The 23,177-nt window shown below is 44.8% G+C and overlaps 1 protein-coding gene and 2 long non-coding RNA genes across 6 annotated transcripts in view; 2 read left to right on the plus strand and 1 right to left on the minus strand.

The window, feature by feature from the left end:
• Positions 1-9,473: 9,473 nt before the first annotated feature.
• LOC127928864 (CUB and sushi domain-containing protein 3) overlaps positions 9,474-23,177 on the plus strand; it is a gene marked incomplete at its 3' end in the record, with an annotated part of 197,949 nt that continues 184,245 nt past the window's right edge. The window contains 4 exon segments of the mRNA XM_052516415.1: positions 9,474-9,480; positions 9,586-9,774; positions 19,083-19,199; positions 19,661-19,876. Coding sequence (XP_052372375.1) covers positions 9,474-9,480; positions 9,586-9,774; positions 19,083-19,199; positions 19,661-19,876 — 529 coding nt within the window.
• LOC127928862 (uncharacterized) lies at positions 10,037-10,803 on the minus strand. 3 transcript variants are annotated; one of them, XR_008132472.1, is made up of 4 exons: positions 10,707-10,803; positions 10,413-10,510; positions 10,315-10,363; positions 10,037-10,167 (listed from the first exon to the last, which is right to left on the minus strand). It is a non-coding gene; the product is annotated as an uncharacterized LOC127928862 (long non-coding RNA). The 3 variants fall into 3 exon arrangements; XR_008132470.1 differs by lacking the exon at positions 10,315-10,363 and having other exon boundaries at positions 10,084-10,167; XR_008132473.1 differs by lacking the exon at positions 10,037-10,167 and having other exon boundaries at positions 10,307-10,363.
• LOC127928863 (uncharacterized) lies at positions 10,111-10,753 on the plus strand. Of its 2 annotated transcripts, none has more exons than XR_008132474.1 (3): positions 10,111-10,228; positions 10,425-10,473; positions 10,719-10,753. It is a non-coding gene; the product is annotated as an uncharacterized LOC127928863 (long non-coding RNA). The 2 variants fall into 2 exon arrangements; XR_008132475.1 differs by lacking the exon at positions 10,111-10,228 and adding an exon at positions 10,280-10,326.

Genomic DNA, 23,177 nt, shown 5'->3' on the forward strand with positions numbered 1-23,177 from the left:
TGGGGGTTGATGCTCCTTGCTTTAGACTGGGGGTTGATACTCCTTGCTTTAGACTGGGGGTTGATGCTCCTTGCTTTAGACTGGAGGTTGATGCTCCTTGCTTTAGACTGGGGGTTGATGCTCCTTGCTTTAGACTGGGGGTTGATGCTCCTTGCTTTACACTGGGGGTTGATACTCATTGCTTTAGACTGGGGTTGATACTCATTGCTTTAGACTGGGGAAATGGTTTCAAAAGTGAGATGATGTATGTAACTCAATCCCCAAATCAGATTAGACTGTACTTCAGATTTTAGATTAATGTTATAGACAAAAGTGTGTCTCCTTCAAATTGTCCATTGCTTTCTGTTGGGTACTTTTGATTGGCTGAATGGGGCTTGATCCTGTATTGTATTTCAGATGTTATGTTAATTACTATAGACTGCATTGTGTTTCTCTCAGTAGGCTGTTTTAAAATGTTATTGATGTAGAGCTCTGAGTTAGCTGATGTCATCTGTTTTATACTGTAGAGGACTGGAGGGATGTAGAGCTCTGATGTCATCTGTTTTATACTGTAGAGGACTGGAGGGATGTAGAGCTCTGATGTCATCTGTTTTATACTGTAGAGGACTGGAGGGATGTAGAGCTCTGATGTCATCTGTTTTATACTGTAGAGGACTGGAGGGATGGAGAGCTCTGATGTCATCTGTTTTATACTGTAGAGGACTGGAGGGATGTAGAGCTCTGATGTCATCTGTTTTATACTGTAGAGGACTGGAGGGATGTAGAGCTCTGATGTCATCTGTTTTATACTGTAGAGGACTGGAGGGATGTAGAGCTCTGTGGTCATCTGTTTTATACTGTAGAGGACTGGAGGGATGTAGAGCTCTGATGTCATCTGTTTTATACTGTAGAGGACTGGAGGGATGTAGAGCTCTGATGTCATCTGTTTTATACTGTAGAGGACTGGAGGGATGTAGAGCTCTGATGTCATCTGTTTTATACTGTAGAGGACTGGAGGGATGTAGAGCTCTGATGTCATCTGTTTTATACTGTAGAGGACTGGAGGGATGTAGAGCTCTGATGTCATCTGTTTTATACTGTAGAGGACTGGAGGGATGTAGAGCTCTGATGTCATCTGTTTTATACTGTAGAGGACTGGAGGGATGTAGAGCTCTGATGTCATCTGTTTTATACTGTAGAGGACTGGAGGATGTAGAGCTCTGATGTCATCTGTTTTATACTGTAGAGGACTGGAGGGATGTAGAGCTCTGATGTCATCTGTTTTATACTGTAGAGGACTGGAGGGATGTAGAGCTCTGATGTCATCTGTTTTATACTGTAGAGGACTGGAGGGATGTAGAGCTCTGATGTCATCTGTTTTATACTGTAGAGGACTGGAGGGATGTAGAGCTCTGATGTCATCTGTTTTATACTGTAGAGGACTGGAGGGATGTAGAGCTCTGATGTCATCTGTTTTATACTGTAGAGGACTGGAGGGATGTAGAGCTCTGATGTCATCTGTTTTATACTGTAGAGGACTGGAGGGATGTAGAGCTCTGATGTCATCTGTTTTATACTGTAGAGGACTGGAGGGATGTAGAGCTCTGATGTCATCTGTTTTATACTGTAGAGGACTGGAGGGATGTAGAGCTCTGATGTCATCTGTTTTATACTGTAGAGGACTGGAGGGATGTAGAGCTCTGATGTCATCTGTTTTATACTGTAGAGGACTGGAGGGATGTAGAGCTCTGATGTCATCTGTTTTATACTGTAGAGGACTGGAGGGATGTAGAGCTCTGATGTCATCTGTTTTATACTGTAGAGGACTGGAGGATGTAGAGCTCTGATGTCATCTGTTTTATACTGTAGAGGACTGGAGGGATGTAGAGCTCTGATGTCATCTGTTTTATACTGTAGAGGACTGGAGGGATGTAGAGCTCTGATGTCATCTGTTTTATACTGTAGAGGACTGGAGGGATGTAGAGCTCTGATGTCATCTGTTTTATACTGTAGAGGACTGGAGGGATGTAGAGCTCTGATGTCATCTGTTTTATACTGTAGAGGACTGGAGGGATGTAGAGCTCTGATGTCATCTGTTTTATACTGTAGAGGACTGGAGGGATGTAGAGCTCTGATGTCATCTGTTTTATACTGTAGAGGACTGGAGGGATGTAGAGCTCTGATGTCATCTGTTTTATACTGTAGAGGACTGGAGGGATGTAGAGCTCTGATGTCATCTGTTTTATACTGTAGAGGACTGGAGGATGTAGAGCTCTGATGTCATCTGTTTTATACTGTAGAGGACTGGAGGGATGTAGAGCTCTGATGTCATCTGTTTTATACTGTAGAGGACTGGAGGGATGTAGAGCTCTGATGTCATCTGTTTTATACTGTAGAGGACTGGAGGGATGTAGAGCTCTGATGTCATCTGTTTTATACTGTAGAGGACTGGAGGGATGTAGAGCTCTGATGTCATCTGTTTTATACTGTAGAGGACTGGAGGGATGTAGAGCTCTGATGTCATCTGTTTTATACTGTAGAGGACTGGAGGGATGTAGAGCTCTGATGTCATCTGTTTTATACTGTAGAGGACTGGAGGGATGTAGAGCTCTGATGTCATCTGTTTTATACTGTAGAGGACTGGAGGGATGTAGAGCTCTGAGCTCTGATGTCATCTGTTTTATACTGTAGAGGACTGGAGGGATGTAGAGCTCTGATGTCATCTGTTTTATACTGTAGAGGACTGGAGGGATGTAGAGCTCTGATGTCATCTGTTTTATACTGTAGAGGACTGGAGGGATGTAGAGCTCTGATGTCATCTGTTTTATACTGTAGAGGACTGGAGGGATGTAGAGCTCTGATGTCATCTGTTTTATACTGTAGAGGACTGGAGGGATGTAGAGCTCTGATGTCATCTGTTTTATACTGTAGAGGACTGGAGGGATGTAGAGCTCTGATGTCATCTGTTTTATACTGTAGAGGACTGGAGGGATGTAGAGCTCTGATGTCATCTGTTTTATACTGTAGAGGACTGGAGGGATGTAGAGCTCTGTGGTCATCTGTTTTATACTGTAGAGGACTGGAGGGATGTAGAGCTCTGATGTCATCTGTTTTATACTGTAGAGGACTGGAGGGATGTAGAGCTCTGATGTCATCTGTTTTATACTGTAGAGGACTGGAGGGATGTAGAGCTCTGATGTCATCTGTTTTATACTGTAGAGGACTGGAGGGATATAGAGCTCTGATGTCATCTGTTTTATACTGTAGAGGACTGAGGGATGTAGAGCTCTGATGTCATCTGTTTTATACTGTGGAGGACTGGAGGGATGTAGAGCTCTGATGTCATCTGTTTTATACTGTAGAGGACTGGAGGGATGTAGAGCTCTGATGTCATCTGTTTTATACTGTAGAGGACTGGAGGGATGTAGAGCTCTGATGTCATCTGTTTTATACTGTAGAGGACTGGAGGGATGTAGAGCTCTGATGTCATCTGTTTTATACTGTAGAGGACTGGAGGGCCTGAATGGCCTAAGCAGATATATGTCCTGTCCAATGAAATTGCCTAATTAAATAAAGGTTAAATAAAATAAGTATAAAAATATTTTAAAATGGTGAGATCTTAACCACGAAAACTTATTGGAAGCAATTGCTGTGTGAAGCATTTCTGGTCAGGATGGATGGATGGATGGATGGGTGGATGGGTGGATGGATGGATGGATGGATGGATGGATGGATGGGCGGGCGGGTGGATGGACAATGGCCATAAGAATGGATGATTGGGTAGAAGGGTGGGTGGCTGGATGGATGGATGGAGGAATTAATTAATTAATTATTGTACTGTAGAGGACTGGACGGATATAGGGATATAATTAATTAATGAAAGAAAGAGAGAACTGCTTACGGTTTCAAACCGACAAATCAGATTTATACCTGCACACAAACCATGATACCTGTACCTCCTCTCCTCTCCTCTCCTCTTCTCCTCTCCTCTCCTCTCCTCTCCTCTCCTCTCCTCTCCTCTCCTCTCCTCTCCTTGCCTCGCTTCGCCTCTCCTCTCCTCTCTTCACTTCCCTTTCTCCTCTCCTCTCCTCTCCTCTCCTTGCCTCGCTTCTCCTCTCCTCTCCTCTTCACTTCCCTTTCTCCTCCCTTCCCTTTCTCCTCTCTTCTCTTCTCCTCTCCTCTCCTCTCCTCTCCTCTCCTCTCCTCTCCTCTCCTCTCCTCTCCTCTTCACTTCCTTTCTCCTCTCCTCTCCTCTCCTCTCTCTTTCTCCCTCTCCTCTCCTCTCCTCTCCTCTCCTTTCCTCTCCTCTCCTCTCCTCTCCTCTCCTCTCCTCTCCTCTCCTCTCCTCTCCCTCCTCTCTTCTCTTCTCTTCTCTCTCCTCTCTTCTCCTCTCTCTTCTCTTCTCTCTCTTCTCTTCTCTTCTCTTTTCTTCTCTTCTCTTCTCTCTCCTCTCCTCTCCTCTCCTCTCCTCTCCTCTCTCCTCTCCTCTCCTCTCCTCTCTCCCTTCCTCTCCCTTCTCTTCTTTCTCTTCTCTTCTCTTCTCTTCTCTTCTGAGTTCTGGATTTCTTCTCTCTTCTCTTCTCTTCTCTTCTCTCTCTTCTCTCTCCTCTCCTCTCCTCTCCTCTCCCTTCTCTTCCTTCTCTTCCATTCCATCTCTTCTCTTTCCCCGTGTGTCAGGTTCCAGACGGAGCTCAGCTATGACTTCCTGGAGTTGCATGATGGTCCCAACCTGCTCTCGCCTCTGATTGGCTCGTTCAACGGGACCCAGGTCCCACAGTTCCTGTTCAGCAGTAGTAACTTCATCTACCTCCTCTTCACCACCGACAACAGCAGATCCAACAGCGGCTTCAAGATCTTCTACGAGAGTGAGATAATAACAAGATGTTTTTTTTTTGTGGCCGCTATGACTGGTGTTCTGACAAACACATATATGGTACAAGTCTCCCATTGATATCAATTAATGAAAATAAGTTGAGACGACAACAAGCTCTATTTCCAAAACCATTATCTTGAGTTTTATTGAAGTTCAAAGAATGATTTATGTGAAAGTCTGAGTTGTGGATGTACAGTCTTGTCTCAACTCTTAATGAGACCCTATGAGACTGTTCTTGATTCCTTCTTATCAAGCAGCAAACATACACACCGCTCTGATCAGTAAGATAAGGGCCACGACGGGCCCTACTTATGATGTACAATAGGTAGTCTGAGTTATATCTGGGTCGTAGAGTTTCCTGACTTCCTGTAGAATAAACTGACTTCCTGTAGAATAAACTGATTTCCTGACTTCCTGTAGAATAAACTGACTTCCTGACTTCCTGTAGAATAAACTGATTTCCTGACTTCCTGTAGAATAAACTGATTTCCCAACTTCCTGTAGAATAAACTGACTTCCTGTAGAATAAACTGATTTCCTGACTTCCTGTAGAATAAACTGATTTCCCAACTTCCTGTAGAATAAACTGACTTCCTGTAGAATAAACTGATTTCCCAACTTCCTGTAGAATAAACTGATTTCCTGACTTCCTGTAGAATAAACTGACTTCCTGTAGAATAAACTGATTTCCTGACTTCCTGTAGAATAAACTGACTTCCTGTAGAATAAACTGATTTCCTGTAGAATAAACTGATTTCCTGACTTCCTGTAGAATAAACTGATTTCCTGACTTCCTGTAGAATAAACTGATTTCCCAACTTCCTGTAGAATAAACTGACTTCCTGACTTCCTGTATTTGCTCTGGAAAGCATTTCAGCTACTAAAATAAAGAGAATGAGTGACATTTTCTCCACCATAAAATGATCTGTGGGACCCCTAGTTAGCTCAACACACTGCTATTGTAACGTGTACGCTAATAAACGAGAAGCAAGGGAGTGAATTTAATAAATAAACGAACTAGGAACAAAACAAGAAACACGAGCAGCGTAAGGACGTTCAACAGAGTCAATAACGCCTGAGGAAAGAACCAAAGGGAGTGACAGATACAGGGGGATGGTAATCAGGAATGTGATGAGTCCAGGTGAGTCTCATGAGGCGCAGGTGCACATAACGATGGTGACAGGTGTGCGTAGTAATGAGAAAACTGTCGATAACGAGCGCCAGAGAGATGGAGCAGGAGTGACGGCCGTTGCTTCTTTCTGTACAGAACATTTATGGAATTTATTAATCCTGTCCCAAACTGGAACTATTGTAGGATTCTATCAATATGTAAATTAAGGCTGTCTAATTATTAAAATAATGAATCACAATTAAATCGCATGATTTTCTGTAGTTAATCGTGATTAATATTTTTTTTTAAATGTATTCAATTTGACTCTAATTCAAGATGTTTACAGGGATACTTCGACATTTTGACAATTAGCCCCTTTAGATCCTACTGACCCAGAGTCAGATGAGGCCCTTTATCTACTGACCCAGAGTCAGATGAGGCCCTTTATCTACTGACCCAGAGTCAGATGAGGTCCTTTATCTACTGACCCAGAGTCAGATGAGGCCCTTTATCTACTGACCCAGAGTCAGATGAGGCCCTTTATCTACTGACCCAGAGTCAGATGAGGCCCTTTATCTACTGACCCAGAGTCAGATGAGGCCCTTTATCTACTGACCCAGAGTCAGATGAGGCCCTTTATTTACTGACCCAGAGTCAGATGAGTCCCTTTATCTACTGACCCAGAGTCTGATGAGGCCCTTTATCTACTGACCCAGAGTCAGATGAGGCCCTTTATCTACTGACCCAGAGTCAGATGAGGCCCTTTATTTACTGACCCAGAGTCAGATGAGTCCCTTTATCTACTGACCCAGAGTCTGATGAGGTCCTTTATCTACTGACCCAGAGTCAGATGAGGCCCTTTATCTACTGACCCAGAGTCAGATGAGGCCCTTTATCTACTGACCCAGAGTCAGATGAGGCCCTTTATCTACTGACCCAGAGTCAGATGAGGTCCTTTATCTACTGACCCAGAGTCAGATGAGGCCCTTTATCTACTGACCCAGAGTCAGATGAGGCCCTTTATCTACTGACCCAGAGTCAGATGAGGCCCTTTATCTACTGACCCAGAGTCAGATGAGGCCCTTTATCTACTGACCCAGAGTCAGATGAGGCCCTTTATCTACTGACCCAGAGTCAGATGAGGCCCTTTATCTACTGACCCAGAGTCAGATGAGGCCCTTTATCTACTGACCCAGAGTCAGATGAGGCCCTTTATCTACTGACCCAGAGTCAGATGAGGTCCTTTATCTACTGACCCAGAGTCAGATGAGGCCCTTTATCTACTGACCCAAAGTCAGATGAAGCCCTTTATCTACTGACCCAGAGTCAGATGAGGTCCTTTATCTACTGACCCAGAGTCAGATGAGGTCCTTTATCTACTGACCCAGAGTCAGATGAGGTCCTTCATCTACTGACCCAGAGTCAGATGAAGCCCTTTATCTACTGACCCAGAGTCAGATGAGGTAGGGAGGGTTTGGGGGATGGATGTGTTATGTGGAGGGAGGGTGGGTAGTTGGGATATGGTAACATTTTTGTACTCACATTGATGTGCATTTTCTTAAACTTATAACTTGTGAAAATAATATATAAAAAAAAAAAAACAAACAAACGTTTTTAACTACACTGCCCCTTTAAATCTTCTGACCTGAGAACTACAACAAAGACAATAGCTAAGAGAACTACAACAAAGACAATAGCTAAGAGAACTACAACAAAGACAATAGCTAAGAGAACTACAACAAAGACAATAGATAAGAGAACTACAACAAAGACAATAGCTAAGAGAACTACAACACAGACAATAGATAAGAGAACTACAACAAAGACAATAGCTAAGAGAACTACAACACAGACAATAGCTAAGAGAACTACAACACAGACAACAGATAAGAGAACTACAACAAAGACAATAGCTAAGAGAACTACAACAAAGACAATAGCTAAGAGAACTACAACAAAGACAATAGCTAAGAGAACTACAACAAAGACAATAGCTAAGAGAACTACAACAAAGACAATAGCTAAGAGAACTACAACACAGACAATAGATAAGAGAACTGCAACAAAGACAATAGCTAAGAGAACTACAACAAAGACAATAGCTAAGAGAACTACAACAAAGACAATAGCTAAGAGAACTACAACAAAGACAATAGCTAAGAGAACTACAACAAAGACAATAGCTAAGAGAACTACAACACAGACAATAGCTAATAGAACTACAACACAGACAATAGCTAAGAGAACTACAACAAAGACAATAGCTAAGAGAACTACAACAAAGACAATAGCTAAGAGAACTACAACAAAGACAATAGCTAAGAGAACTACAACAAAGACAATAGCTAAGAGAACTACAACAAAGACAATAGCTAAGAGAACTACAACAAAGACAATAGCTAAGAGAACTACAACACAGACAATAGCTAAGAGAACTACAACAAAGACAATAGCTAAGAGAACTACAACACAGACAATAGTTAAGAGAACTACAACACAGACAATAGCTAAGAGAACTACAACAAAGACAATAGCTAAGCGAACTACAACACAGACAATAGCTAAGAGAACTACAACAAAGACAATAGCTAAGAGAACTACAACAAAGACAATAGCTAAGAGAACTACAACACAGACAATAGATAAGAGAACTACAACACAGACAATAGCTAAGAGAACTACAACACAGACAATAGCTAAGAGAACTACAACACAGACAATAGCTAAGAGAACTACAACACAGACAATAGCTAAGAGAACTACAACACAGACAATAGCTAAGAGAACTACAACACAGACAATAGCTAAGAGAACTACAACACAGACAATAGCTAAGAGAACTACAACACAGACAATAGATAAGAGAACTACAACACAGACAATAGATAAGAGAACTACAACACAGACAATAGCTAATTGAACTACAACACAGACAATAGCTAAGAGAACTACAACACAGACAATAGATAAGAGAACTACAACACAGACAATAGCTAAGAGAACTACAACACAGACAATAGCTAAATGGAATGGAAGTTCTGTTCTTTAAAATCAATGTGGGACACGAGAGTTGGCAATCTAAACATTCTCATTTGATTAGTTAGTTAGCTAGCTAGCAAACATTAGCATAAATAGCTAGCTAGCTAGCTAACATTAGCATAAATAGCTGGCTAACATTAGCATAAATAGCTAGCTAACATTAGCATAAATAGCTAGCTAGCTAACATTAGCATAAATAGCTAGCTACTTCAGTGCAAATTATGTTTTTTTTTTGCTGTAATCTAAAGAAATGCCTGGGAACGTGTTTATAGTTGAACTTTCTGTAAGTTTTCCTTAAAACTGCCAACTGAGCTGCCCACTGAGCTGATACCAAGAGCACAGCAGAGCAAAGAGCATGTTGTGTGTTGCGCTCAAAACGGTCCCTGAGGAAACAAATACCTTTTGGATAAAAAAAAATGGAGATGCGATTAACTGCGGCCCCCTCAAAAAAATAAATAAAAAATGAAAACAATGTATGGTGATAAAATTATCTTTGCTAAAATTAAAGCGTTATTAACAAATGAACTTGGACAGGCCCTAAAGTATAAATAATCATTTATTTTTTAACCTTGGCTCCTACCAGTTGTGACGTTGGACACATCATCATGCATGGACCCTGGGATCCCGGTGAACGGCGTGCGGTACGGCCATGACCTGGCCATCGGGTCCACGGTGTCGTTCCAGTGTGACCAGGGATACCGGCTCAGTCATGAGGAACCGCTGGTCTGTGGGGAGAACCACTGGTGGAGCCATCCTCTGCCCACATGTGACGGTATGTTAGCCTCTATAACAGGGGGATTTACAATCTGATCCCTACAAGGTCCGGACAACTGCTGCTTTTCTGTTATACCTAATCATTAATATCACCCACCTGGTGTCCCAGGTCTAAATCAGGCCCTGATTAGAGGGGAATCACCCACCTGGTATCCCAGGTCTAAATCAGTCCCTGATTAGAGGGGATTCACCCACCTGGTGTCCCAGGTCTAAATCATGCCCTGATTAGAGGGGAATCACCCACCTGGTGTTCCAGGTCTAAATCAGTCCCTGATTAGAGGGGAATCACCCACCTGGTGGCCCAGGTCTAAATCAGGCCCTGATTAGAGGGGAATCACCCACCTGGTGTCCCAGGTCTAAATCAGGCCCTGATTAGAGGGGAATCACCCACCTGGTATCCCAGGTCTAAATCAGTCCCTGATTAGAGGGGATTCACCCACCTGGTGTCCCAGGTCTAAATCATGCCCTGATTAGAGGGGAATCACCCACCTGGTGTTCCAGGTCTAAATCAGTCCCTGATTAGAGGGGATTCACCCACCTGGTGTCCCAGGTCTAAATCAGGCCCTGATTAGAGGGGAATCACCCACCTGGTGTCCCAGGTCTAAATCATGCCCTGATTAGAGGGGAATCACCCACCTGGTATCCCAGGTCTAAATCAGTCCCTGATTAGAGGGGAATCACCCACCTGGTGTCCCAGGTCTAAATCAGGCCCTGATTAGAGGGGAATCACCCACCTGGTGCCCCAGGTCTAAATCAGGCCCTGATTAGAGGGGAATCACCCACCTGGTGTTCCAGGTCTAAATCAGTCCCTGATTAGAGGGGATTCACCCACCTGGTGTCCCAGGTCTAAATCAGGCCCTGATTAGAGGGGAATCACCCACCTGGTGTCCCAGGTCTAAATCATGCCCTGATTAGAGGGGAATCACCCACCTGGTATCCCAGGTCTAAATCAGTCCCTGATTAGAGGGGAATCACCCACCTGGTGTCCCAGGTCTAAATCAGGCCCTGATTAGAGGGGAATCACCCACCTGGTGCCCCAGGTCTAAATCAGGCCCTGATTAGAGGGGATTCACCCACCTGGTGTCCCAGGTCTAAATCGGTCCCTGACTAGAGGGGATTCACCCACCTGGTGTCCCAGGTCTAAATCAGTCCCAGATTAGAGGGGAATCACCCACCTGGTGTCCCAGGTCTAAATCAGTCCCAGATTAGAGGGGAATCACCCACCTGGTGTCCCAGGTCTAAATCAGTCCCAGATTAGAGGGGAATCACCCACCTGGTGTCCCAGGTCTAAATCAGTCCCTGTTTACAGGGGATTCACCCACTTGGTGTCCCAGGTCCAAATCAGTCCCTGATTAGAGGGGAATCACCCAGCTGGTGTCCCAGGTCTAAACCAGTCCCCGATTAGAGAGGAATCACCCACCTGGTGTCCCAGGTCTAAATCAGTCCCAGATAAAAAACAGTGGAACTGGCTTCAAGGTCCAGATTGATGTGAGGGGGGCTATGTTATTTATAGTGATGGTATGTTACTAAATACATAATGAATCTTTATTTATCATCTCAATAATGCATAGCCTTGTCCACTGCCCACATATGATGCTATGGTTTAGATTAATATATAATGTGTCATCTCAGTGAAGCTAGCCCGGTCTCATCTGGATGTGTCATCTCAATGAAGCTAGCCTGGTCTCATCTGGATGTGTCATCTCAATGAAGCTAGCCCGGTCTCATCTGGATGTGTCATCTCAATGAAGCTAGCCTGGTCCCATCTGGATATGTCATCTCAATGAAGCTAGCCCGGTCTCATCTGGATGTGTCATCTCAGTGAAGCTCGCCTGGTCTCATGTGCATGTGTCATCTCAATGAAGGTAGCCTGGTCTCATTTGTATGTGTCATCTCAGTGAAGCTAGCCTGGTCTCATCTGGATGTGTCATCTCAATGAAGCTAGCCTGGTCTCATCTGGATGTGTCATCTCAATGAAGCTAGCCTGGTCCCATCTGGATGTGTCATCTCAATGAAGCTAGCCTGGTCTCATCTGGATGTGTCATCTCAGTGAAGCTAGCCTGGTCTCATCTGGATGTGTCATCTCAATGAAGCTAGCCTGGTCCCATCTGGATGTGTCATCTCAATGAAGCTAGCCTGGTCTCATCTGGATGTGTCATCTCAGTGAAGCTAGCCTGGTCTCATCTGGATGTGTCATCTCAGTGAAGCTAGCCTGGTCTCATCTGGATGTGTCATCTCAATGAAGCTAGCCTGGTCCCATCTGGATGTGTCATCTCAATGAAGCTAGCCCGGTCTCATCTGGATGTGTCATCTCAGTGAAGGTAGCCCAGTCTCATTTGGATGTGTCATCTCAATGAAGCTAGCCTGGTCTCATCTGGATGTGTCATCTCAGTGAAGCTAGCCTGGTCCCATCTGGATGTGTCATCTCAATGAAGCTAGCCTGGTCTCATCTGGATGTGTCATCTCAATGAAGCTAGCCCGGTCTCATCTGGATGTGTCATCTCAGTGAAGCTAGCCTGGTCTCATCTGGATGTGTCATCTCAATGAAGCTAGCCCGGTCTCATCTGGATGTGTCATCTCAGTGAAGCTAGCCTGGTCCCATCTGGATGTGTCATCTTAATGAAGCTAGCCTGGTCTCATCTGGATGTGTCATCTCAGTGAAGCTAGCCTGGTCTCATCTGGATGTGTCATCTCAGTGAAGCTAGCCTGGTCCCATCTGGATGTGTCATCTCAGTGAAGCTAGCCTGGTCTCATCTGGATGTGTCATCTCAATGAAGCTAGCCTGGTCTCATCTGGATGTGTCATCTCAGTGAAGCTAGCCTGGTCCCATCTGGATGTGTCATCTCAGTGAAGCTAGCCTTGTCCCATCTGGATGTGTCATCTCAATAAAGCTAGCCTGGTCTCATCTGGATGTGTCATCTCAGTGAAGGTAGCCCGGTCTCATTTGGATGTGTCATCTCAGTGAAGGTAGCCCAGTCTCATTTGGATGTGTCATCTCAATGAAGCTAGCCCAGTCTCATCTGGATGTGTCATCTCAGTGAAGCTAGCCTGGTCCCATCTGGATGTGTCATCTCAATGAAGCTAGCCTTGTCCCATCTGGATGTGTCATCTCAATAAAGCTAGCCTGGTCTCATCTGGATGTGTCATCTCAGTGAAGGTAGCCCGGTCTCATTTGGATGTGTCATCTCAATGAAGCTAGCCCGGTCTCATCTGGATGTGTCATCTCAGTGAAGCTAGCCTGGTCCCATCTGGATGTGCTCCAGCCAACTCCTCTCTGCTCTGTTTGTTCCTTTGAATGCCAGACACGTAACCTTCTCTCCAGCTCGGCACGACAACCATATTCAGACCAATCTGCTGCACATACAGATCTGGGTGCAGGGTTTAAGGATATTTATACGGTTCACCCAACACCTACTGGGCAGGGATTCCATTTTAATGTCACATCCTAGCAGTATTCCCGATGATGCTATACCTGTGTCCTTGAATTAATAAACAATCACTTTTGTTCCCGAAACGCACCATGGAACGTTTTAAATATTTCAGAGGCGTATTTGGTAGATCGTCCCAGTCACCACACCTGTACAGGGACGATGTACTGGAGAGAAAGTGTAGGAGGAGATTGGCAGGAGGTAGAGTCATAGGGCTTGATGTACTAACACACGTTATACTGTATTATCTATAATGCCCACTACACTTTATATCAAATTAATACATGATATAGAGACAGAGTCTTCCTGTCACTCACCTCTCTACTGGGACAATATAATAGACATGGTTAGTTAGTAGAGTCTTCCTGTCACTCACCTCTCTACTGGGACAATATAATAGACATGGTTAGTTAGTAGAGTCTTCTAATCACTCACCTCTCTACTGGGACAATATAATAGACATGGTTAGATAGTAGAGTCTTCTAATCACTCACCTCTCTACTGGGACAATATAATAGACATGGTTAGATAGTAGAGTCTTCTAATCACTCACCTCTCTACTGGGACAATATAATAGACATGGTTTGTTAGTAGAGTCTTCCTGTCACTCACCTCTCTACTGGGACAATATAATAGACATGGTTAGATAGTAGAGTCTTCTAATCACTCACCTCTCTACTGGGACAATATAATAGACATGGTTAGTTAGTAGAGTCTTCCTGTCACTCACCTCTCTACTGGGACAATATAATAGACATGGTTAGTTAGTAGAGTCTTCTAATCACTCACCTCTCTACTGGGACAATATAATAGACATGGTTTGTTAGTAGAGTCTTCCTGTCACTCACCTCCCTACTGGGACAATATAATAGACATGGTTAGTTAGTAGAGTTTAGAGGTTAGGATGGTAGGGTGTTCGGGTAGATGTTGTTACTGAGGGTGAACACATGGAGACAGTAGGGTAGATGTTAGGGAGACAGTAGGGTAGATGTTAGGGAGACAGTAGGGTAGATGTTAGGGAGACAGTAGGGTAGATGTTAGGGAGACAGTAGGGTAGATGTTAGGGAGACAGTAGGGTAGATGTTAGGGAGACAGTAGGGTAGATGTTGTTACTGAGGGTGAACACATGGAGACAGTAGGGTAGTTGTTAGGGAGACAGTAGGGTAGATGTTGTTACTGAGGTTGAACACATGGAGACAGTAGGGTAGATGTTAGGGAGACAGAAGGGTAGATGTTAGGGAGACAGTAGGGTAGATGTTGTTACTGAGGGTGGACACAGGGAGACAGTAGGGTAGATGTCAGGGAGACAGTAGGGTAGTTGTTAGGGAGACAGTAGGGTAGATTTTGTTACTGAGGGTGAACACAGGGAGACAGTAGGGTAGATGTTAGGGAGACAGTAGGGTAGATGTTAGGGAGACAGTAGGGTAGATGTTAGGGAGACAGTAAGGTAGATGTTAGGGAGACAGTAGGGTAGATGTTGTTACTGAGGGTGGACACAGGGAGACAGTAGGGTAGATGTTGTTACTGAGGGTGGACACGGGGAGACAGTAGGGTAGATGTTAGGGAGACAGTAGGGTAGATGTTAGGAGACAGTAAGGTAGATGTTAGGAGACAGTAGGGTAGATGTTGTTACTGAGGGTGGACACAGGGAGACAGTAGGGTAGATGTTGTTACTGAGGGTGGACACAGGAGACAGTAGGGTAGATGTTAGGGAGACAGTAGGGTAGATGTTAGGGAGACAGTAGGGTAGATGTTAGGAGACAGTAGGGTAGATGTTAGGAGACAGTAGGGCAGATGTTAGGGAGACAGTAGGGTAGATGTTAGGAGACAGTAGGGTAGATGTTGTTACTGAGGGTGAACACATGGAGACAGTAGGGTAGTTGTTAGGGAGACAGTAGGGTAGATGTTGTTACTGAGGTTGAACACAGGAGACAGTAGGGTAGATGTTAGGGAGACAGTAGGGTAGATGTTAGGGAGACAGTAGGGTAGATGTTAGGGAGACAGTAGGGTAGATGTTGTTACTGAGGGTGGACACAGGAGACAGTAGGGTAGATGTTGTTACTGAGGGTGAACACATGGAGACAGTAGGGTAGATGTTAGGAGACAGTAGGGTAGATGTTGTTACTGAGGTTGAACACAGGGAGACAGTAGGGTAGATGTTAGGAGACAGTAGGGTAGATAGTAGGGTAGATGTTGTTACTGAGGGTGGACACTGGGATTCAGTAGGGTAGATGTTAGGGAGACAGTAGGGCAGATGTTAGGGAGACAGTAGGGTAGATGTTAGGTAGACAGTAGGGTAGATGTTAGGGAGACAGTAGGGTAGATGTTAGGGAGACAGTAAGGTAGATGTTGTTACTGAGGTTGAACACAGGGAGACAGTAGGGAGACAGTAGGGTAGATGTTAGGGAGACAGTAGGGTAGATGTTAGGGAGACAGTAGGGTAGAGTTACTCTACTGTGGCTCAGTTGGTAGAGCATGGCGCTTGTAACGCCAGGGTAGTGGGTTCGATTCCCGGGACCACCCATACGTAGAATGTATGCACACATGACTGTAAGTCGCTTTGGATAAAAGCGTCAGCTAAATGGCATATATTATTATTATTATTATAGGGAGACAGTAGGGTAGATGTTAGGGAGACAGTAGGGTAGATGTTAGGGAGACAGTAGGGTAGATGTTAGGGAGACAGTAGGGTAGATGTTGTTACTGAGGTTGAACACAGGGAGACAGTAGGGTAGATGTTAGGGAAACAGTAGGGTAGATGTTGTTACTTAGGTTGAACACATGGAGACAGTAGGGTAGATGTTAGGGAGACAGTAGGGTAGATGTTAGGGAGACAGTAGGGTAGATGTTGTTACTGAGGGTGGACACAGGGAGACAGTAGGGTAGATGTCAGGGAGACAGTAGGGTAGTTGTTAGGGAGACAGTAGTGTAGATTTTGTTACTGAGGGTGAACACAGGGAGACAGTAGGGTAGATGTTAGGGAGACAGTAGGGTAGATGTTAGGAGACAGTAGGGTAGATGTTAGGGAGACAGTAAGGTAGATGTTAGGGAGACAGTAGGGTAGATGTTGTTACTGAGGGTGGACACAGGAGACAGTAGGGTAGATGTTAGGGAGACAGTAAGGTAGATGTTAGGAGACAGTAGGGTAGATGTTGTTACTGAGGGTGGACACAGGGAGACAGTAGGGTAGATGTTAGGGAGACAGTAAGGTAGATGTTAGGGAGACAGTATGGTAGATGTTGTTACTGAGGGTGGACACAGGAGACAGTAGGGTAGATGTTGTTACTGAGGGTGGACACAGGAGACAGTAGGGTAGATGTTAGGGAGACAGTAGGGTAGATGTTGTTACTGAGGGTGGACACAGGAGACAGTAGGGTAGATGTTAGGGAGACAGTAGGGTAGATGTTAGGGAGACAGTAGGGTAGATGTTAGGGAGACAGTAGGGTAGATGTTAGGGAGACAGTATGGTAGATGTTAGGGAGACAGTAGGGTAGATGTTAGGGAGACAGTAGGGTAGATGTTAGGGAGACAATAGGGTAGATGTTAGGGAGACAATAGGGTAGATGTTGTTACTGAGGTTGGACACATGTACCAGTGGAGTCCATCTAATATCCCTCTACAGCTTCACATCAAGGCGTCCAACACAGTGCTCCTGTCTGAGACCAGGTGTGCCAGACTCAAACCCACAAGCCTTGCCAACTAAACACTCGGCTCATGTCTTAGTAATGACTTCATGTACGTTTGGCTCATTAATTAAACATTTGATATCATTTTGGGAGGTAGGGTTTGATTTCTGTGCGGTTTGCCTGGAGAGACTCGGCAGTATGGCAAATGGCACCCTTATTCCCTTATTCCCTTTCCTATAGTGCACTACTTTTGACCAGGACCCATAAAGGGTAGTGCACTTATCATTAGGGATCGAAGGCCTCTAAGGGTAGTGCACTTACCATTAGGGATCGAGCTGAGGCCTCTAAGGGTAGTGCACTTACCATTAGGGATCGAGCTGAGGCCTCTAAGGGTAGTGCACTTACCATTAGGGATCGAGCTGAGGCCTCTAAGGGTAGTGCACTTACCATTAGGGATCGAGCTGAGGCCTCTAAGGGTAGTGCACTTACCATTAGGGATCGAGCTGAGGCCTCTAAGGGTAGTGACTGCAGCTGTACAGCTCCAGGCATCGTTATCATCCTCCCCCAAAAGAACCTGCCTGGCATTCATTGGCATTCATTACTTAGAGAACATGTCCTCCAGCCACCAAGTTCAACTTGAAATATGTGTCTATAAACCAGACGATGTGTTTCTGGGGGCATCTGCATAATATAATAATATATATATATTTTTAAATTGTCATATTTGCCAAGTATTGTCCTTTAAAGAACATATGACCTTTTACACTGATAACAATACAATACCAGCCAGTAGAGAGCGGGTGGCTGGTGAACAACGGCTAATTAATGTGGATAAACTTTCAACAGACTCTTGACATTGACACCGTGGCCCAGTCGCCATTGAGAGGGTGGACTTTATCTCATTAACTTTGCTGTGGTTAAGATAAAGATCATATTGATGATGTCGCTAAGGAAGACATTGCACACGATCGTATTGATGATGTCACTAAGGAAGACATTGCACAGGATCATATTGATGATGTCACTATGGAAGACATGCACAGGATCATATTGATGATGTCACTAAGGAAGACATTGCACAGGATCATATTGATGATGTCACTATGGAAGACATGCACAGGATCATATTGATGATGTCACTAAGGAAGACATTGCACAGGATCATATTGATGATGTCACTATGGAAGACATGCACAGGATCATATTGATGATGTCACTAAGGAAGACATTGCACAGGATCATATTGATGATGTCACTAAGGAAGACATTGCACAAGATCATATTGATGATGTCACTAAGGAAGACATGCACAAGATCATATTGATGATGTCACTAAGGATGACATTGCACAGGATCATATTGATGATGTCACTAAGGAAGACATGCACAGGATCATTTGATTCATGTCACTAACGAAGACATTGTTGACCAGGATCATATTGATGATGTCACTACAAGAACACATGCACAGGATCATATTGATGATGTCACTAAGGAAGACATGCACAAGGATCATATTGATGATGTCACTACAAAAGGAAGACATGCACAGGATCATATTGATGATGTCACTAAGGAAGACATGCAAAACAAAAGTGTTAGAGCATTTGTAGAGCATGTTTGCTGACCAAAACAAGGGTTGCTGGTTTGATTCCTGTTGACTAACCATACAAAAGTGGGTTTGATTCTTGTTGACCAACCATACAAAAGTGGGTTTGATTCTTGTTGACCAGCCATACAAAAGTGGGTTTGATTCCTGTTGACCAGCCATACAAACGTGGGTTTGATTCCTGTTGACCAGCCATACAAAAGTGGGTTTGATTCCTGTTGACTAACCATACAAAAGTGGGTTTGATTCTTGTTGACCAACCATACAAAAGTGGGTTTGATTCTTGTTGACCAACCATACAAAAGTGGGTTTGATTCTTGTTGACCAGCCATACAAAAGTGGGTTTGATTCCTGTTGACCAACCATACAAAAGTGGGTTTGATTCCTGTTGACCAACCATACAAAAAAAATGTTGGATAAAAGTGTTCGCTAAATTACATGTATCATAGATGATGTACGTCCAATAGTGGAGCGTGAGGAGGATCATAGCATTAAGTTGATTAGTATTATCATTAGCATTGTGTATTAGCATCAGGCTAGCATTAGCATAGTGTATTAGCATCAGGCTAGCATTAGCATTGTGTATTAGCATCACGATAGCATTACCATTGACTATTAGCATAATTGTCTCGTCATCCTCCAGCATCTTGCGGTGGGGACGTGAGAGGACCTGGCGGTATCATTCTGTCTCCTGGATATCCAGAACTCTACCCCAACTCTCTAAACTGCACCTGGACGGTGGAGGTCGGACATGGGAAAGGTAGGAAAGTACAGAATATGCGGTCATTTACTCAAAGCCTTTTTTAAATTCAAATGGACCTATAGAACTATGACAAGTGTGACAGTGTCACGTGTATGTCTCTAATAAAACATACTTTTTTATTTATTTAACCAGGCAAGTCAGTTAACAACAAATTCTTATTTACAATGACGGCCTAGGAACAGTGGGTTAACTGCCGTGTTCAGGGGAAGAACGACACATTTTTTACCTTATCAGCTCTGGGATTCGATCTAGCAACCTTTCGGTTACTGGCCCAACGCTCTAACCAGTAGGCTACCCTGCCTAAATCTGTTGTATCAGATTTCACCATTCAAAGAGCTTTAAAAGTCCTCTTTCATTACTCGAGAAATCCCAGTTGTAACATTTGAGCTAATACCCATAATCCCCCCAAAAATCTGATGATGTGATTTTTCTTCTTCTCTCTGTTCTGCTCTGTTCAGGGGTCCAGTTCATGTTCCATTCCTTCCACTTGGAAGATCACCATGACTACCTCCTGATCACCGAGAACGGCAGCTTCGTCCTGCCTTTAGCTCGCCTCACCGGCTCCGAGCGCCCGGCGCCCGTCAACGCAGGCCTCTACGGGAACTACAAGGCTCAGCTTCGCTTCATCTCTGACTTCTCTATTTCCTTTCAAGGATTCAACATCTCTTTCTCAGGTAACTGAGGAGATAGATATAGGGGGAGGGGAGGGAGCGAGGGAGGGAAAGAGAGGGAGAAAGGGAGGGATGAACGGAAAGAGAGAGAGAGCGAGAGAGCGAGAGAGAGAGAGAGAAAGATTGGGGGAGAGAGAGAGAGAGAGAGAGAGAGAGAGAGACAGAGAGAGAGAGAGACAGACAGACAGACAGACAGACAGACAGACAGACAGACAGACAGACAGACAGACAGACAGACAGACAGACAGACAGACAGACAGACAGACAGACAGACAGACAGAGTTCCTACATTCATTCATTGATGAGATCAGACGTGTTAGATCTCGGTAAAGCACACAGAGTAACATGTACTCTAAGGAGAGCCATTTATCAGTGAGGACTGGAGCAGGCTTAGGGGTGGACTGAAGCTCTGAGACTGATGATTCAGGATGGATCAATATTGTCAACCAGGGTCAAGTACAAGGAGACTTTCAGAGATGGGCTGCATCCCAAATGGCACCTTGTTCCATATGTGGTCCACTACATTAGACCAGGGTCAATAGGGAAGTGGTCCACTACATTAGACCAGGGTCAATAGGGGAAGTGGTCCACTACATTAGACCAGGGTCAATAGGGAAGTGGTCCACTACATTAGACCAGGGTCAATAGGGGATGTGGTTCACTACATTAGACCAGGGTCAATAGGGGATGTGGTCCACTACATTAGACCAGGGTCAATAGGGGATGTGGTCCACTACATTAGACCAGGGTCAATAGGGGATGTGGTTCACTACATTAGACCAGGGTCAATAGGGGATGTGGTTCACTACATTAGACCAGGGTCAATAGGGATGTGGTCCACTACATTAGACCAGGGTCAATAGGGATGTGGTCCACTACATTAGACCAGGGTCAATAGGGGATGTGGTCCACTACATTAGACCAGGGTCAATAGGGGATGTGGTCCACTACATTAGACCAGGGTCAATAGGGGATGTGGTCCACTACATTAGACCAGGGTCAATAGGGGATGTGGTCTACTACATTAGACCAGGGTTTATCAGGGGATGTGGTCTACTACATTAGACCAGGGTCAATAGGGATGTGGTCCACTACATTAGACCAGGGTCAATAGGGGATGTGGTCCACTACATTAGACCAGGGTCAATAGGGGATGTGGTTCACTACATTAGACCAGGGTCAATAGGGGAAGTGGTCCACTACATTAGACCAGGGTCAATAGGGATGTGGTCCACTACATTAGACCAGGGTCAATAGGGAAGTGGTTCACTACATTAGACCAGGTCAATAGGGGATGTGGTCCACTACATTAGACCAGGGTCAATAGGGGATGTGGTTCACTACATTAGACCAGGGTCAATAGGGGAAGTGGTCACTACATTAGACCAGGGTCAATAGGGGATGTGGTCCACTACATTAGACCAGGGTCAATAGGGATGTGGTCCACTACATTAGACCAGGGTCAATAGGGGATGTGGTCCACTACATTAGACCAGGGTCAATAGGGGATGTGGTCACTACATTAGACCAGGGTCAATAGGGGATGTGGTTCCACTACATTAGACCAGGGTCAATAGGGGATGTGGTCCACTACATTAGACCAGGGTCAATAGGGGATGTGGTCCACTACATTAGACCAGGGTCAATAGGGGATGTGGTCCACTACATTAGACCAGGGTCAATAGGGGATGTGGTTCACTACATTAGACCAGGGTCAATAGGGGATGTGTTCCACTACATTAGACCAGGGTCAATAGGGATGTGGTCCACTACATTAGACCAGGTTCAATAGGGGATGTGGTCCACTACATTAGACCAGGGTCAATAGGGATGTGGTCCACTACATTAGACCAGGGTCAATAGGGAAGTGGTCCACTACATTAGACCAGGGTCAATAGGGGATGTGGTCACTACATTAGACCAGGGTCAATAGGGGAAGTGGTTCACTACATTAGACCAGGGTCAATAGGGGAAGTGGTTCACTACATTAGACCAGGGTCAATAGGGGATGTGGTTCACTACATTAGACCAGGTTCAATAGGGGAAGTGGTCCACTACATTAGACCAGGGTCAATAGGGGATGTGGTCCACTACATTAGACCAGGGTCAATAGGGAAGTGGTCTACTACATTAGACCAGGGTCAATAGGGGATGTGGTCCACTACATTAGACCAGGGTCAATAGGGGAAGTGGTCCACTACATTAGACCAGGGTCAATAGGGGATGTGGTTCACTACATTAGACCAGGGTCAATAGGGGATGTGGCCCACTACATTAGACCAGGGTCAATAGGGGATGTGTTCCACTACATTAGACCAGGGTCAATAGGGGATGTGGTCCACTACATTAGACCAGGTTCAATAGGGGATGTGGTCCACTACATTAGACCAGGGTCAATAGGGGATGTGGTCCACTACATTAGACCAGGGTCAATAGGGGAAGTGGTCCACTACATTAGACCAGGGTCAATAGGGGATGTGGTCCACTACATTAGACCAGGGTCAATAGGGGAAGTGGTTCACTACATTAGACCAGGGTCAATAGGGGAAGTGGTTCACTACATTAGACCAGGGTCAATAGGGGATGTGGTTCACTACATTAGACCAGGTTCAATAGGGAAGTGGTCCACTACATTAGACCAGGGTCAATAGGGGATGTGGTCCACTACATTAGACCAGGGTCAATAGGGGAAGTGGTTCACTACATTAGACCAGGGTCAATAAGGGATGTGGTCCACTACATTAGACCAGGGTCAATAGGGGAAGTGGTTCACTACATTAGACCAGGTCAATAGGGGATGTGGTTCACTACATTAGACCAGGGTCAATAGGGGATGTGGTCCACTACATTAGACCAGGGTCAATAGGGATGTGTTCCACTACATTAGACCAGGGTCAATAGGGGATGTGGTCCACTACATTAGACCAGGGTCAATAGGGGATGTGGTCCACTACATTAGACCAGGGTCAATAGGGGATGTGGACCACTACATTAGACCAGGGTCAATAGGGGATGTGGTCCACTACATTAGACCAGGGTCAATAGGGGATGTGGTCCACTACATTAGACCAGGGTCAATAGGGGAAGTGGTTCACTACATTAGACCAGGGTCAATAGGGAAGTGGTTCACTACATTAGACCAGGGTCAATAGGGGATGTGGTTCACTACATTAGACCAGGTTCAATAGGGAAGTGGTCCACTACATTAGACCAGGGTCAATAGGGGATGTGGTCCACTACATTAGACCAGGGTCAATAGGGAAGTGGTCCACTACATTAGACCAGGGTCAATAGGGATGTGGTC

This window comes from Oncorhynchus keta, unplaced genomic scaffold, assembly GCF_023373465.1.
Source record: "Oncorhynchus keta strain PuntledgeMale-10-30-2019 unplaced genomic scaffold, Oket_V2 Un_scaffold_4335_pilon_pilon, whole genome shotgun sequence".
NCBI classification, from domain to species: Eukaryota; Metazoa; Chordata; class Actinopteri; order Salmoniformes; family Salmonidae; genus Oncorhynchus; species Oncorhynchus keta.